The sequence below is a fragment of the Giraffa tippelskirchi genome, chromosome 3 (assembly GCF_054371585.1).
Source record: "Giraffa tippelskirchi isolate mGirTip1 chromosome 3, T2T-mGirTip1v1.2.pri, whole genome shotgun sequence".
Lineage (NCBI taxonomy): Eukaryota > Metazoa > Chordata > Mammalia > Artiodactyla > Giraffidae > Giraffa > Giraffa tippelskirchi.
In genome coordinates, this window is record NC_137277.1 from 80,260,201 (window position 1) to 80,278,810 (window position 18,610).

The 18,610-nt window shown below is 38.7% G+C and overlaps 1 protein-coding gene across 2 annotated transcripts in view; it reads left to right on the forward strand.

The window, feature by feature from the left end:
- The window catches only part of CCDC141 (coiled-coil domain containing 141), a 230,821-nt gene that overhangs the window by 142,394 nt on the left and 69,817 nt on the right, over positions 1-18,610 (forward strand). For both annotated transcript variants that reach the window (XM_081579496.1, XM_081579498.1), the window contains exon 8: positions 7,105-7,277. In XM_081579496.1, the coding sequence (XP_081435622.1) occupies positions 7,105-7,277 (173 nt within the window). The remainder of the gene's footprint in view (positions 1-7,104; positions 7,278-18,610) is intronic.

Sequence of the window (18,610 nt, forward strand, 5' to 3'; positions counted from 1 at the left end):
CAAATTTCAAGTTCAATCTCTGTGTCATATCTGAGAAGGAGGGTAGTGATGTAGAAAAAGACTCGCCATCACCCATATCACCTCCTCTGAGAGGTCTTCAGGCAGCATTAATTGCTTATTTCTTATTATTCCCATAGTATTTCTCTGTGCTCCTTAGAGACAGATTGTCTTAATCATCTTTGTTTGCCACCTAGTGTACAAAACAGTTTATTGAGTAAATGAATAAATGATTGACTATGTGATGAATCAATTTACATTTTGAACTTGATTTTACTCTTTTCTAAAATGGTCTAGCAATTCTTATCTACTTCAGGGAATATTCAGTAATGAAAGTTTTTAATATCAGTGATAAATGTAGAGAATCTTTGCAGGGGAGAATTGGAGTGTAAATAAGTAAATTGTTGGGTATTAAGAGAATATTTAGAAACATTTGCTAGGATGACATTTTTGTAAAAGGATATAATGGATTTTGGAGCCAGGCTGCCTGGGTGTGAATCTAGTCTCAAACATTTGTTAGCTCCGTGACCTTGGTCAGTTACTTAACTTCTCTGTGCATCTGGCTTTCTAATCTGTAAAATAGAAATAATAATTATATGTATCTCACAAGAGTCTTTGCTTTAGCTAAATGAGTTAATACATGACTAGTGCACAGAGCGGCCAGGCACTCACTATATGCTAGTCATTATTTGTCCTTGAATACTGCACTTGCCACTCTAACACAGCCTCAAGTGCTTTTGTTCAGCTTCATATCCGCAGCTCATAGCAGAGTACATGCTCCATAGATAGCAATAAATATTTGTTGAATAAGTGAAAAAAATAAGTGCTTTGCCCATTACAAATGGATGTATTCAATGTTAATGCTCTCAAGATCATCCTAAAACCATTTAGGTCAATTTAGATAAAAAGAAAACCATAAATTATAAATTGACTATCTTGCTAATGTTCTACTTTAGGATCTAGTTTATACATCTCTAAGATGGACTCATATCAGAAAAAGTAAGAAATGGTCAATACGTAAAGTTCCTTGCCCAGCAGCAACAAACTTGAAGAGCCAGGAATAAGCCAGAGCAACAGTAGGAGGCAGCAAATATGGGGAACTGACAATTATATCACCTTGTTGCCCCTGGCCTCCGTGGCATCTGAAAGCTTGCACAAGGCCTGAATTAGGAGTCAGCTTGCCAAACTGGGGCCCACCAGAAGTTATCTCAGGTGATATTTAAGAAAAGATGCTGAAGCTTTTGGGTTTTTTTTTTAAAAAAAAACTAAATGAAGAGGAAAATTGAATCTCTGCAGATCAAGTGGAATTCAGTGCTCTGATCAGAAGCTTAATTTTGTATATAGGTTCTAACCAAACTCATTCTCCAGCCTTTGGATTCATGAAAGGAAATGTTCAGGGTTCTGCAAGTGTTTCTTTATTTTGTTTTGTTTGTTTTAATGTTGATTCTCTTCAGATTAGTCAAGAAGTAAACAATATTAAACATCTTTGTGAAACAGCATGATATAAGAATTATGCTGATGATTCATGGTTCCTGCTCAACATAATTAATCTCATAGATATTTTTAAAAGACTACAATGTGCCAAGTCTTGATATCATCTCTGTTTGATTTGGGGCAGCCTGCTTTGGATCCTTTGCTTAATAAGGGAAAAAGGAAAGATATTTATTAGCATCTTAGAGCACATCCCAAGCAGCTCCTTACTCTTTCCCAAGCCTGGGCCAAAAGAGATGATTCGTCTCTTCCTTGTCTTCTTGAGAACTGAGTGGTACCATGTAAAATAGTCAAACAGAGCTAGAACCCAGAGGAATAAAATATTATCTTTGTGCCTATATCTTTGTTTATTCTAACCTACTAATAAACTTCTATTTGACCATCACACAAAAGGTTTGAAGAAAAAGGGAGATGTGAAGGAAAGAAAAACTAAATGTGAAATATTCATTCCAAAGGCATTTATGTGGAGGTCACACTGTTCTTGCCAGAAATAACCTGTTCTGTACCATGTGTGCAATGGAGAGATTCTTTCCAGACTGGATCCAGTATATCAGGTTCCTTACAGATCCAGTAAATACACAAGCACTCGGTTCTATTCTGGGGGTAGATTAAGTGAGAACAATGATACTTAGATCATTTTTCTACAAGGGAATAAGAGAAACAAGCTTTGCATATAACTCAGACAATTACAGACGTATTATCTTGAAAGACTTCTCCTCCTAAAATTAAGAAATTTAACTGCATCTGTGTTTATAGATTATCCCCATTAGGGTTAATTTAGGATTAAGGATAAGGAATAAACTCTCTTTTACAGCATATAGGAGGTTTTTTAAAATATATTTGTTGGGCTCATGAAGGAAAAAAAAATCACTCACCTCCTTTCTACTGCTGTAGTTCTGTGAAGTGTGATACACAGAGCAATTCATAAGTACTTTCCTGACACTTTGATCTTTCTGAGAAAATGCTTTGGGAGAAAATTTGGCTACTTTAATTCAAAGTTAAACAGCAACAGCAAATGGATTATGCTGGTCCTTGATCTACCACCTCCTCCCTCTAGTGAATGTTTAGCTCTTCAATTTATTTATGTGCCATTAGGAAATGATCCTTTTATGATAACCTTTAGGAATGGGGTGGAGTCATGTTACACATGCATTTAATGTACAAGTGGCTTTAGAGTCTAACTCCCATGAAGATGAGACCGGTGGCCAAGGATCTGAGAGTAACAGCTGTTCAGTGGGGCCACGAGGAGAAAAAGTCACTCAGGGTGAGTAACAGGCAGCAGGTGGTTATGCTCTTCTTAGTGATTTTTCAAAGAAGTGTCTGATCAGTCAAGATTTAAAGAACCAGCAAATATTTTTTAAGTACTTACTACACTTCCACCATCATCCCCTCGTTACTTTCACATTTTCCTTTAATCCTCAGCACAACGACAAACACCATATGTGTTAAGATTATAATGGCTTAATTTTAAGATAGAATGGAGTTCAACTTGTAGGCCAGAAAAGGCACTTTTGAAGTCTCTATCTTTTCCCCATTCTCAGTAAGAACTTGAGAATTATCTTAAAGAATGATGCGAATGTCCTGATATCTAAGTGTAGATGTCTCTTATTTCTTCCTTTAGTTTGGCTCACTGCCTCTTAGTCCTCAGTGTAAGTATGTATTACAATGTGTGTGCTTAGAGGGCCTAGTCGCTCAGTCATGTCCACCTCTTTGTGACCCCATGGACTGTATGCTGCTAGGCTCCTCAATCCATGGGGATTATCCAGGCAAGAAGACTGGAGTGGGTTGCCATGCCCTCCTCCAGGGGATCTTCCCAACCCAGGGGTTGAACCCAGATCTCTTGCATTGCAGGTGGATGCTTTACCATCTGAGCCACCAGGGAAGCAAGCATACATTAAACTTTAAGCATTATTTAAGGGAGTTCATGATAATTTTGACTACACCAGATTTTTGCTTTAGGCACTGGCTTTAAAACTAACCCTTGATTAACAAGAGACTCCACTTTATTCAAAATATGCAATAAAATTAAAAATACAAAACAAAATTCCAGAAACAGTGGTTATTACGTTAGTGGTGTTTCAGCGTCATGGAAAGATTGAGAGAGCAATTCAAATCTAACATCCGGAACTCGAGACATTTGGCTCTGTTGCTGATTGCAGGAAAGAAAAAGGATCAGATAAGAGAGAGTTCTTCAGGTTCAGAGTTTCTTTACTAAAGCTATCTTTCTTTTACAGTCCTATAAACATAAAAGAAATTTCTCAATCTTTCTCTGTATCTTTTCTCATCTGTAAGAAGGAACAGTAGACACTATTTGCAAAAAGTAAGTTTTTAAATTCTACTTTTTCACCCAAGATTAATGGTCTTCTTGGAAATGCCCCTCTCTCATATGCCTTCCATAGAAATCCTTTTCTGCGTGGCACCATAGTCCAGGATTTAAGAGCAGAGCCCTCAGGGCCAGACAGATTGAGTACAAATACCACGTTTGCCCCTGGTACAAGTATGACTTTGTGAAATTTATTTAACTTCTCTGAGCACATTTTCCTCTGTCACATAAGAAGGAAAATCTCTTGTTCCCTCGCATGGCTGTTAAGAACAATATGCCTGGAACTCAGCAGACATTCAAAAATATTTGTTGACTGACTGAAAAGTAATTGTGAAACACAAAATAGAGAAGAAATACATAGTTCTCATTAAACTATAGTGATTATTTGTATTACTTCCTATCATCTACTAAATAAACAGAAATGAATCTGCTTTATACACTCTCAGTAAATGCAAAGAGCAAATTCAGAAGACATGAGGACATTGGTCAGAAAGCAGAATGTGTATACGTGTGCTCAGTCATGTCTGCCTCTTTGTGACCCTATGGACTGTAGCCCACCAGGCTCCTCTATCCACTGAATTTTCCAGGCAAGAATACTGGAGTGGGTTACCATTTCCTACTCCAGAGGACCTTCCCAAACTAGGGATCAAACCTGTGTCTCTTGTGTCTCCTGCATCGGCAGGCAGATTCTTTACCACTAGTGCTGATATTCTATTCTGGAAAATCATGTAAGAATATCAACATGTAAGTCATATGAGAATATTTGAGAGATTTCATTTGCACCCAAATGTTCACAGCAGCACTATTCACAATAGCCAAGCCATGGAAACAACCTAAATATCCATCAACAGATGAATGGATAAAGAAGATGTGGTGTGTGTGTGTGTATATATATATGTATATTTGTATTTGTATATGTATGTGTGCATGTACACTAAGTCGCTTCAGTCTTATACGACTCTTTGCGACCCTATGGACTGTAGCCTCCCAGGGTCCTCTGTCCATGAGATTCTCCAAGCAAGAATACTGGAGTGGGTTTCCATGCCCTCCTCCAGGGGATCTTCCTGACCCAGGAATCAAATCTGCATTTCTTACGCCTCCTGCATTGGCAGGCGAGTTCTTTACCACTAGCGCCACCTGGGAAGTCCAATGTATATGTGTATATATATATGTATGTGTATATATATACACATACACACACACACACACAATGAAATACTACTCAGTCATAAAAAGAATGAAATAATGCCATTTACAACAATGTGGATGAACCTAGAGATAATCATACTAAGTGAAGTAAGTTAGAAAGATGAATAGCATATGTTATCACTTATATGTGGAATCTAAACTATGACACAAATGAATTTATCTATAAAACAGAAACAGACTCACAGGCATAGAAAACAGACTTGTGGTTGCCAGGGGAAAAATGGTGGTGAAGGAGGAAAGGTTTGGGAGTTTGGGACACAAACCATCATATATAGAATGGTTAAACAGCAAGGTCTTACTGTATATCGCAGGAAACTATATTCAATAGCCTGTGATAAACCCTGTGTTTATGTGTATTTGAATAATCTCGTTGTACCTCAGAAATTAATACAATATTGTAAATCAACTCTCCTTCAATAAAATTTTAAAAAACTCTTTCCCTATGATGGTGGCCAGATACAGAGGCCTAGGTGCTGTTACCAGAGAAGGCAATGGCACCCCACTCCAGTACTCTTGCCTGGAAAATCCCATGGACGGAGGAGCCTAGTAGGCTGCAGTCCATGGGGTCGCTGAGAGTCAGACACAACTGAGCGACTTCACTTTCACTTTTCACTTTCGTGCATTGGAGAAGGAAATGGCAACCCACTCCAGTGTTCTTGCCTGGAGAATCCCAGGGACGGGGGATCCTGGTGGGCTGCTGTCTATGGGGTCACACAGGGTCAGACACAACTGAAGTGACTTAGCAGCAGCAGCAGCAGCAGCAGGTGCTATTACACAGCTCTATGGCTGTAATCTCTACATTTAGCTTCAACTGTGTTCCCTCAGCATTAACCCAGCCTTGCTCCCCTCTCTGATCTCTCTCAGGTCTCAGTGGTAGTTGACTCATGAGACCATTGCTCTCATTTCTCACAAGTCTTCCGTGGGACCTTCCTTGTTCACTTGGTTGCCCCCAGCCGAGCTTTCTGGCTTCCAGTGTAACAACCTCGGAAGGCTAGGCCCTTGCTCACTGTGGCCCAGTCAAGCTTACTGGGATAGGAGTCTTCTTTAAAGTGATGTGGAACACCCTGTAAGGTGACTTTTTTCAGCAGAGTGAAAGGACAATGTGCAAAAGCTCCCTTGCTCTTTGCCAGCTCTTCAACTTACCTAACTTATCTCTTGCTCTCCAGGCCCAAGTTCACAGATGGAGACTTGTGAAGACCACAGCACTCTGATCTCTTTTTTCCTCATGTTGCCATGGTCCTCTTTCACTGTTTGTACATCATATACTCCTCCTTCTCAGTGCCAACTAGGCCTTCATGGCCAAAAGCATAATTCCTCTCTGTATTCATTCACTCTGTGTTAACTCTGTAAGCTTAATCTCCCATACTTGGTTGCTGATCTGCTATAATAACAAAGGGAAAAAATAAAGAAATTCAAAAATCCCCTCTCAAGACAGTATCTTGGTTTGCAAGGTGATGTTTTTCTTTTTTCCTGCATAATACTATTATGCATGTCAGAAGCTAAATATTATCTTGTCTTAGTCCTTGCACTGCTCCAGAAACAAATCTCAATCTCTGTAGACAGATGCCTTGGGTAGAGTAGGCAGAAGATCTTATATTCGGAAAGGCAAGTGCCAAAAGCCCCCAAATTTCTTGAATACTTCCCCCTGGTGTTTCAGGTCCAAAGTGCAATTTATTGGGAATTTTTAGAAAGAATATTACAGAGATATTCAAGTTATGAAGTCTGAATAATATTTTGAAAACATCTCATTTGTTCATTGTATTCTGTACAGAATGTGCAAAGTTAAACCTGGTTCTCCAAATTTTATACAGTTGTAATTGTGTTGTGTAGCTACATTTTCAATGTAAATCATTTTGGTAAATTTTACAGTGTTAACATTTATCTGTGCTGAACTAAACTATGATCAGTTTCCCTAAATGGAAACTAAAAGCTGTATGCTGTTTTCTAAGACTTGGATTGTTGTTTTTGGTTATGATGAAACCAATAAATTGAGCGGGCTGGTTTAATCTCTAGTATTTTGTGTACACATTGATGTAGACTTTACACTAGACGGGCAGAAAATGAAAGTATGTTTTCTTTGGCAGGCATTTGATGTACTTGGAACAGTTGAAGCTTACCTTAAGCTCCTTAAATCAGAGGGTTTAAGTCTGCCTGTCTTGGCAGCGAGGCATGAGGAATTACACAGAGAAATTAAAGACTGCACAGCTGATGCTTTGCAGAAAGGACAAGCCTTGATCAGCCAACTAGCTTCCTGCAGGTAAGTGAAGTCTATTTTTTCCTCAGTGCAACAGGCTTTTTCACAGTTTCTGCAGCCTGTTAAAAAAAAATAAGTTGTAGGATTATTTTTCTTACTTCTGATGGTTTGCTGCATTGTTACATGGCTTAGAAGGATCTGTTGAATTTTGGTCAACAGTAATTCTGAACACAGCATTGCTCTTCCAGAAATGAGGCTATATTCTAACCTGAGGACCTGAAGTTGCTAAAGCTTTCTTTCTATGAGTTCCTGAGGAGGGAGGAAGGAAAGGAACAAAAGAAGAGACAGAGCTTTCCTTCTGTACACTTTTCATATCCTAGCATCTCCGTGGGATTTCTTCCTCGCTTTTAATTCATAAGTCTTGAGTCTACCCTGTCTCTTTCTGGAAAAAGTAAAGTTCTAGGATTCCCTTTCATTTCTGACCTTGATGGATCAACAAGAAAAACCCTAATTAAAGGACAACATTATTGTTAACTAATAGTAATGACATTTTCAATAGTTGAGAGCTCACCATGTGCCCAGCACTATCTCAACAGCTTTAGAAGCGCTATCTCATTAATCCTCACAGCAACTCTACAGGGTATACAATATACTATTAATGTTCTTTTTTACAAGCAACTGAGACACAGAAAGATTAAGTAACTTGCAATCATGTAGCTGGTTAATTAGTGGCAGAGCCAGAATTTGAATCCAAATGCATGGATCCAAATTAATGGTCTAATACGTCCTAGACCTCTTGCTCTTAACCAGTGTGTTAGGGTGGGTTGTTTTTATGAACACATTCAGTGAGTGTATCATTGTGAGCTTAGAGTTGGGTGGGAATGAGGAGAGAGAAGGACCTTAAGAACAGAAAGAGAATACAGGAAGAAGGTATGATCAAGAATAGAGATTGGAAGACAAAAGGGAGCTGACAGAAAGAGCAGAAGATGGAATGGGTACTGGCTGGGAAGAATGATGGCAGGGCTTACATTCTGACATAGAGAGACAAAAAGATTTATGCAGATGGGATAAGCATGGTTTTTATCTTCCATATCCACAATCCCCTTGAAACTCAAGGACATTCAGTTTGAGGGACAATAAAATAGGTCAAAGGTGGTAAAATGTTATTTTGTTTCTGTTTTAAACCCTCATTCTCCTCTATTTTAGATGTGTTTATACATCTTGATTTGGTAAGTTTGGGTTTAGGGTATTTTCTTTTCAAAAGATACTCTGAGGACTTCCCTGGTGGTCCAGTCATTAAGACTCTGCACTGGGGGCATGGGTCTGACCCCTGGTCAGGGAAGTTCCACATGCCACAAGGCATGGCAAAAAAAAGAGAAGATAGTCTGAGTTCAGACAGATACATTTAACTAGGGCTTGTGATGGTTGTTATAGGACCAGGCAAAGCCAAGATCAGAAATAATCCAAGATTTTCCAGCCAGAGCTAAAAAGCTGAGGCTATGAGAAGGATAAATGCTTCTCACCTGTAAAAAAACTAACAGTAGCTGTAGTTGCTAAGTTTCCTTAGTTTGGCTCCAAGCCATGTATCATGGTGTGTCCAGTTGGCTCCAGGAGCATAAAGGTACTCAGGTCTGGCCCCTATGGGTATGAAAGCTCCTTTCTCCCCTCCTCTGCTCACGGCCTTCCAGAATGCATAAGTTTCTTGGACCTGACAGAAGGTATCCTATGGAATGCCTAGGCTTGTTGTGTCTGAACTCAAGGTACCTGTTGGACATTGATCTGAGTCATGTGATGATAGAGCAAGCGGTGAGGTCTCCAGTTGGAATTGAGGCATGGTCCCATGACAGTTCTGAGCAAGCAGTTCTGAGTGCAGACAGATTATATTTCTCTGTTCAGGCTGTTCTTTACTTGGGGTGCTTTCCCTGGCCTTGGACAGTTTCCCTTCACGTGGGGGTGGCTCAGAAGGCAGCTAAAGACCCCTCCCTAGATCTGAAGACTGTCACTGGTATGCTGTCCCAGAGATTCTAGGTGCCTTGGCTTCCCTGAAGTCTGATCTCTGTCTCCTCAAATCAGTAAGTCCTTTGGACTCTGTTTGGTTCCATTTCCCTGAGCTTTGGTCTGGAAATTATCTCCCAGGCAGCAGGCTGAGGCAGATGTAAGGCTCACTCCATTCATTTCCCTTCTCTCAAGGATCACTGCCCTGTGCTACTTGTCCTTCAATGTCTGAGCACCATTGTTTCATAGGCTTTGTCTATTTTTCTGGCTTAAGGCATGAGGGTAAATCCAGTCCCTGCTCCTTGATCAAAAACTGAAGTTCGGTGTTCAGTTTTCATGCTTAAGTCCTGGCACAGGAAAACTGGTCACAATTTATTACTGCTAGAGAAGGGAATGGCTACTCACTCCTGTATTCTGGCCTGGAGAATTCCATGGACTGTATAGCCCATGGGGTCGCAGAGTCAGACACAACTGAGCGACTTTCACTTTTACTTTTTCAGACTTTATCCTGTTTGTTCTAATCAGTGATGCTTTATTTTCTATATTTAAATATAGAGAAGTGCTTCTGTTTTGTATTACATTCTACCCACAGTGTTCAGTGACTCTTTTTGACCATCCATTTTGTAATGGTCAACATGTTTATTTTTATTTACTTAGCTAGTTTCAGTATTTTTGCCTTCTTTGCTCTTTCTAGTCTATATATCTATATCTATATCTATATCTATATCTATATATATATATAGTTTTTCAAAGGGGCATCTATAGTTCTTTTCTTCAGACTGCAGACTGAATCTTAATAGAAGTAATAGTGATCATTTTAAGAAACTTGAATTAATAGTTAAGTAACTGGATTAAAAAATAATAAGCAGTATAGTTTCTGTCAACATCCTAGATATATGAGATTTCATAGTAATTACAAGGTGTTGGTTGCCCTGAAATTTCACAATATTTTACAAATCAATACTATTTCCATTTTGCTGGAGGAACTGAAGGTAAAGAGCAATTACTACTTGGGAAAGGACATTCTGGAAATCCATTAGAAGCTGAATTGAAATGCATTATAATCTCAGTTGCAAACCAGAGCCACACAGTTAATGACCTCAGTCCCATGCATTTCAGTTGGGACTTGCTTCCCTTCCTCATGTAATGGTTTATCTGGTCAATGACCTGGCTCAGCGCATTGGGAGAGAAGCAGAACCTAAGAAGGAAATTTCCAGTTGCAGCCATGGCTGGCTTGAAACTGTAGCTTAGAATAATGGCAAGGGAAATAAACATGAATTCCCACAGAGAAAAGTATGTGTTGCTGAGCATCACAATGGCTTCCTAGACTTCTGAAGGCCCGCCACACTACTAGGACACAAAACACTAAAGTTCCTGCTATCAGGCACTTGAAAACTGGCATGGATAAGAAGCTTAGAACTTAGTATCAAAGGAGTTGTATTTCATGCATTCTGAGAGCCAAAACAATGCCATGACTTTTAAAGTTCTTGACTTCTCTAAATGACCCTCAGTCTCCTCACCAGTAAAAATGGAGACACCCATTTTACAGAGCGGTGTTTTGTTTGTTTGTTTTTTTAATAATCATATGCAGTAGCACCACTCTTGGTCTACAGGGAGCACCCAATAAACAATTGGTTCATTTATTTATTTACCTTCTATACAAAGAGTTTTAAAAGCAAAATGATAAGAGTTACATGATTGTTTCAAATGACTACAATAGAGTCAACTGTATCACATCATATTCATTTTCACTAACTGGGGAAGGTTATATTAGAAATAGGGCAGATAAACACTTATCTTGAGGAAATAAAAGGCAAAATCTAGTACTGGGCACTCAGGAATTTCAGAGACCCTTAGATCTATTTTTTTTTTTCCTGTTAGTTAATAAAACAGAACTTCAGAAGTTCACATTTATCTGTGATAAAGCTTCCCAGTAAATCTGAGAATTTTGTCACTATTTTTTCTGTAATTGTCATCTTATTAGGAACAGATCCACACTGTTTTTCTATCCTGGAATCAAATATCTTTGAAGCTGGGGCAGCCTCACAGAATCAATGATGGTTATTTACATGTTTCCTTGCATTTCTATTTCCTCCCTGCATTCAAGTGCTAATTCTGAGTCATTGTTAAATTGTTAATTATCTTTTCAGGGTGTGATATCTGTCACACAACCTAAATTCACTTTAAGGTAAAAGGCATTTGAGTGCATTCATTTGCATGTATGAATAGCTATGATGCAAGTTACCTATGATGGGATCTGATAATGGTCACACCAGACTTACAGAGAGGTTGCAAGTTCTGGATTCTGGCCTCGTCACCTCCTCTTAGGTCTTACTTGGCTTCATCTCTGAGCACTGAGTTTAAAGATGGCCCAGAGGTGCCCTGCTCCCAAGCAGAATTCTGCATTTACTAAGCCACAGGAAGCTGTAGTGATTGGAAGTGCTGGTCAGAAATGCTATATGAGGATGAAGTTTTCCATAATTGGACAAAAACTGGGAATCTCCTTTTTTTTTTTTCTCAGTGAGCTGTCAGCTCAGAACTCTAAAACAAGGAAACCATAAACAAAAAACATGAGAGAAAATATGGACTGGGAGAAAATACTTGCAAATGATGAGACCAACCAAGGGCTTAATTTTCAAATTATACAAATAGCTCATATAATGCAACAGTAACAACAACAAAAAATCCAACCGCAATCAAAAAAATGGGCTGAAGATCTAGAGAGATGTTTCTCCAAAGAAGACATACAGATGGCCAGAAGGCACATGCAGAAATGCTCAACATCACTAATTGTTAGAGAAATACAAACCAAAACTGCAGTGAGATACTACCTCACACCAGTCTGAATAGCCATCATTTTAACAGTCTACAAATGACAAATGCTGGAGAGGGCGTGGAGAAAAGCGAAACCTTCTACAATGATGGTGGGAAGGTAATTTCCCACCAACAGCCACTATGGAAACAGTGTGGAGTTTTCTAAAGAAAACTAAAAATTGAGTTGCCATATGATCCAGAAATCCTACTTCTGGGCATATATCAAGATAAAACTATAATTCAGAAAGATACAGGACTCAAAAACATGGAAGCACCCAGTAAGACCAGGCTACCTTATAAAGTATTCGTTTAGCTTTTCCTGTTTGCTAAAATTAACTTAAGATTTACAAGTAAACTTGCTTCTGTATTGACTCAATTTCTATTTCTACATGAAAGACTGTTTCAGTTTTCATTCTATTTTGTTGTGGTGAATTGAAACTTATAAACCTCATCCTGACTAAACACTTTGGTGTAACCTTCAGTATTGCCCTCTTGCTCTAACATTTATTGTTATTTATTTAATGTTAACTCTTCATATTTATTTTTTACAGAGAAATAAAAATAGGAATAAGTTAGGATTTTCCCCTTTCCAAGATTTTCATTTATGTTGACAGCCGCTAGTTACCCTGATCGATACTGTGAATGATAATGAAGTTTAGACAGACCATGGTTCATTCAGTCACTCATTTTCTCGTCGCTCAAATATTATTGTCTTCTGTAAATCAGATGCTCCCAAGTATCTAATGCAGTAGATGAAGTTCCTGCCTTCATGCTATTTATATTCTGGTGGGGAGAAATAGTCACCTGATAAATCAATCAATAGATGAGATGCTCTTACACAGCAATGAGTACTATGAGAAAAATAAAAAGTGGATTGGGATAAAGAGTGACTGTGGAAGGGGACCATCTTAGACCTTGTAGTCAGGGAAGGATTCCCTGAAGAGAAAGAGCTATCATGCAAACAGCTGGGAGATGAGTGGCCCTGCAAAACAGCAGCCAAATTGTAGCAGAAATAAGTACAGTTTTGCTGGAGGAGAGGGTGACAAGGGAAAAAGGCCTAAGACAAGATCAAAGAGTTAAGTGGGAGTTAGACTATGCCCAAATGCTCACTGACAATAAAGGCAATGTTTGTGTGCTTTATCCACGTTAACAAATTTTATCCTCAAACCACCCTATTGTACAGGTACTTCTATTATCATTGTCCTGCTTTTCAGGTGAGGAAGCTGCCTGAGAGAGGTTCATATAACTTGTCCTACCATCCGTCACACAGTAGAAGAGTAGAGAGAGTGCAGGTCTGAACCACTGTGTTAGATTGTTAGCTGTCTCCTCACTTTCAACTTCAGTCACTAGCAACAAGCCTGGCCACTTAGTGAAGGTGGATTTTTTTTTTTTAATTCTAGTGCATTTAAAATGTGCTCCATCTACCTTCTAATTTCAACTCAAATCTCACCTTCCCTCTGAAGTTTTTCTTTCTTTCAGTTTATTTAAAACATTATTGAACATACGTATATAAGCATCTCATGTGACATACTAGCACTGGGCTTCAAGGACAGTCAAAGATACATAAATCTGTTCCTGAATCTCCAGAACCTTATTAACGGCCAGTCAGGGAATAAGACGTGAAGGGAGTGTTCTTAGGCCTGAGGAAGCCTTGGGGACCTCTTCAGGGAAGAGAGACACTGTCTCAAGCTTCTGCAGTCAGGATGGGTCAAGTGAAGGAGTGAGACTTGAAAGGGCCATTGTTGGATTTGATAATCTGAGTGAAGGGTCTACATCTTCCAGCCAAGATGAACAGAATCAATACCCACCACACAATGCTTTTTTAATTCCTTTATATTTGTTGGCTTTATCCCATAGTTTCACTTTTCACTCTGTGGTCTTCTGACTCATTCCTGAATTTTGACTTGTGATAACATCATCTCTTCATCCAGACCATGACATCAGCTTGAGTTCAGCCCTTAAGGTCAGCCATAAGGAAACCTCTTTTATGTTCCTTATCTCAATATTTACCTATTAGGTGACTTGATTTGAAATGTTAAGGGGCTAGTGTGGCATAAAGCAAAGCTTATGTCAGGGAAAAAATATTGAAAAAGATCTTAAGTGGAAAATGCACAAAAATAAATCCTTACCCACCAACAAACTAAAAATAACAACAACAGAGAAACAAAACCAGAATCCCTTTGTGTCACAGAGTCATCCAAGATCACACTTTGTAGGAATTCTGCTAAGCATTTAAGAAATTAAAAGAACTTTTTTTTTTAAGTCTGATAATATATTTAGATGGTAAATGTTAGATACTGAAAGTTGGGAAATTGCAAAGTTGAATTCTTATGACAGTGTTAACTCAGCCACTTTCCAAATATTTTCAGATCTATATTAAGTTGTTCTCTTTAGAGGTTGAGTAAATGTCATAACTGCAATCTGGACCTGTTACCATTGTTAAGACTTTTATAATTTTGAAACTCTTAGTATGGAAGGCACTAAAAGTTTACCCTTTCCATTAAATCTATGACTGATTAGGTTCTTAAAAAAATTACAGCATGAATTTATTAATTGATAATGCTGTGATTTGAAATAGTGATGATCCCAGAGTAAAAAGGTTTGGAACTGCAGCATCTACAGAGGAAGGCTGACTAAAGGGGCAGAAATCTGTGCTTTGGACCACTGAAGGCTAGTTCTCTCCAACGAGAGGGCTTGGAGAGAAAAGAACATGGGAGAGATGTGAGTGGACCTATTTATGAATAAAATGCTTATCATGGTGCTGTTTATAATAGTGAAAACCTGAAAACCACCTAAATATGTCCAGAAAATAGGGAAATGTTTGAATAGTTTAAGGGCAAGCATAGTGTGGAATATTCTAATCCAATATCAAAAGAGTGTTTTTGAGAAATATTTGAAGACAGAGTATCCTCACAATATAATGTTGAGAGGGTAAAGTAGGATCCAAACCACATTGTAGTAACTTTGGAGGGGGAGAGGAGTAGAAAGGACTGCAGAGGGAAAAACTTTTTGGAAGGAAACACATCAAAATGTATGTTTCTATCTTCCAAATTATCTCAAATGAGAGTATTTGTCTGTTTAGCTGTTACTGTGACCCGTTTACCTGAGGATATATGTCATCAATTATGGAAAATGTTCAGCAATTATCTCTTTAATTATAAATTTTCTGTTTTTCTCTCTTTCCCTTCTTCCAGTAACTCCCAGTAGAAGAATCTTGGAGCCTCTCAAGTCTGTCTCTTAAGTCTTAACTTTCATATTTTTCATTCCTTGATCACTTTGCATTGCATTCCCTCAAAAATGAATCAGATTCATTTTTCTCTTGTTAATTTTCCCTTTGTTTTCAACAATGAATTCTTCTGATTGTTTTCACAACTGTATTATTTTCACTCTTAGGATTTCTAACTCCTTTTTCCTATCCAATCTTGTTTTAGTTCTGACTGTTCTTGTGTCAGAGTCTTTTGTTTCTTTATTATGGGTATTGGTTTTCCCTTTCTCTCTCTGGTGGTGTGAAACATCTGATTGCTCTACTTATTTTCATTTCAGCCAGAGTACATTTAGCTTTTGATTTTAGGGTGTTTTTCCTTGGGATTCATTTTCCTCATGTGTTTTGAAATTGTAGCTTGTCCTCTAGATGGAAAGTGTTTGTTGTTCAGCTTTATTGTCCTTGCTTTGTTCTCTCCTCTTTTCTCTTTCCTCCTGAGCTGCTTTGCAGTGACTTCTGCCTGGACCTACAGGGTCTCCAGTCCAGATGCTATCTTCTGCTGTTTGATCGGGGTCACCCAAGCTCACACGGAGATACTGTGGCTCTCAGAGGTGCAGCCAGAAAACCAGGTTGGGGAGGAGTGGGGCTTCCTGCCTGCCCTGCGGTATCTGATTCCTACAGCAGCTAGCTGTAGTGTTTTTCAATCTCCTTTTGTAAGGAGGGAAAACCCCATCTCTGTTACTGATTTCTGCCCTTCATGGAGTGCATGCTTTGGTCTTTCTGTCCTCATAGGAATGAAACTTGTGAGCATCTCTGCATGGATCTGAACCCAGGAACCCTGTAGCTTCAGCCCCACTTACTACTTATGTTTCTTTATTGTCTTGTGTGTATGAGAGATGTGTGTGGGTCTGATATCCATGTGGTGGGCAGCGATTCAAAATGTGTACAACTCAAGTCAGACAAAAAAATTATTGTGAAAACATGCACTTCACTTCTTCAGTTGGAATGACACTTTTTCAAAGTAGGGATGAAAACTAGAGAGGTCGTTGTTTCCTGCAAAATAAAGATGTTAAACATGAAGCATTCCTGTCAAGAGAAGTAGCAAGCTAAAGATAAGGAAGATAATTTTTTTTCCCATTTTCAAGGTATAATTTGTCCATAGACAATAAGAAAAATATGATCAGCTGATTCCTTCTGATGAGATAGAGTAAGCTATCAAGTGCCTACCATCTGGTTCAGCTCCTAATCCAGATGGACTGCCAGTAGTAATATATGAAAGGTCTGAAAGCAACTTGCTGCTCTTGGGAAAGAGTCATTAAAACATATTAGCGTTGGGATTTACTCCCTTTCCTCAGCCTCAGTTTGTAACAGATGCAAAGGTGTAGGGCAACTGCTTCCGTATAGGAAATATAACAGTCTATTTTTGAGCCAGAAGTCAATATGTCTGTGCTCTCTAGGGGGAAAAATAATTTTTCTTTCCCCTTCCCTCACCTCTCCTGGCTTAATGAATAGGGGAGAAAATACTTCCATGGTGAAGTTTCTAACAAATGTCTGAAGAAGCCTTCACAGTTTGTCATTCCTGAGCCTCTGTGATGCTTGAAGATGTCAAAATCAATATCAAGAATAATCCAGTATACTCCGTGTTCATACTACAGGCAGGAACCATTTAATCCATTCATAGAGTGCCTGAAGATCAAGCAGTATTTCCAGTGTAAATTACAGAGCCACAGATTGTTAGGCCTAGAAAGCAGGTCCACTGGTCGCTTCTCTCCCACCCCATCAGGCAGCACGTGGCCAGTGTGTCCTCAGAGTGAAAACAAAATGCCCGGGGAACTTGGTTCTACCAAATCTCTATTGTCCGCCCACAATTCTTGCCCCATCATTTATGTAACACTACTGTGAAGTAATACTGAGTGGCTAACGGAATTCTATTAATTTACTTTCAGTTCATGTAAGAATTGCTGGCAGAGTTTGAGGTCACATTTTTCCTTTGATTAAACAATCTGCATTTCAGACTCTGAGGAAATTGGCAATATGAAGGCTATACATGTTTTAAAATGTTTTGGAATGTTCAAGAGAAATGTCTGAAATCTTCAAAAGAAAATATCTGGCATCAATTTTTCAAGTTTCCAGCTGAAAATGGTGAAATGGGGTGGTTATAATCGGCAGATTAGGTTTTCATCAAGGAGAAAAGGAGAGGAAACAGACCTGGGGGTAGGAGTGTGACAGATCAAGGTTCCATTCAGAGGGAAGGGGTTAATGCCTCACTTGACAGAGATGATCTATCTGAGGACACAGAGGAAAATAGGAGCTGGCTAGAGTGAGCAAAATGATTGAGAACTTATATTAAGAAAGAGGTCTAAGCCACAAATAAGAAGGATATGCACACGGGACAGGCAACTCCGTCTGTCCCTGTAAGACTTGAAACAGAGGAGAGAAGTATCAGTGAACCTAACTATGAATCCTAAACCATCAAAGAAGAAATTAGGCAGTTTTCGGATAGCCTAAAACTTCCTATAACTAGGCAAAGGGCAACGTCATCCTTGTTTAAAAACTGTTGGAAACTATTACTAGTGACATTTTTAATACAATAACTATCTGTGCATATATTTTTGTTCCTTAAATCTGTGTCTTCTCTTACCTTAAATATTGATCAAAGTGTATTTTATTTAATTTGAAAATATGCATTGATTTAATTCTTACAAGGCTTTGTATTCAAGGTTGCAGAAGATGAATGAAAAGAATATTGTCCTTTCCCTTAATTTATAATGCAGTGGATACACAAGATAAGGTATAAATCACCACAAAATGAGACTGATTTCCTAGGTCATTGAAAAATAAAAATGAATGATCCATCCAAAGACAGAGAGAGAGAGACATTCTATTTGGCTTGTTATGATTCATCTAAATTAAAATTGTGAGTGGCTAAAAAGCAGTATTTTTATGGAAGAAATGCTTGATTTGCTTTTGTTTGCTGTTTCCATTCTCTGTGCCAGAGGGACCTTCAAGATGTGAATCTGAACAAGATATCAGGCCCCTCTAGTGGTCACTTTGCAAACTACCGACAGACATTGAATTATCTGGTGAAGACTGCCAATTTCAAAAGAGCATGCCTGCCAGGCTTATCCTGCTTCCATCAACAGTCAGTTCAAGGGAAAGTGAAATTTTAGAAGAATATACTGCCCCCTCCCCGCCATCATATATCAAGGACCCAGAAAAAGTATTACCATGAGGTGGTAAAGAATGTGGACTCAGATTAGATAAACAGGTTCAAATCCCAGCCTTGCCATTTAATAAATGTGACCTGGGTACGTTGCTGAGCATTTCTGTACCTCACTTTGCTCATCTGCAAAATAGAGATAACAGTTATAGCCAGATTACAGGG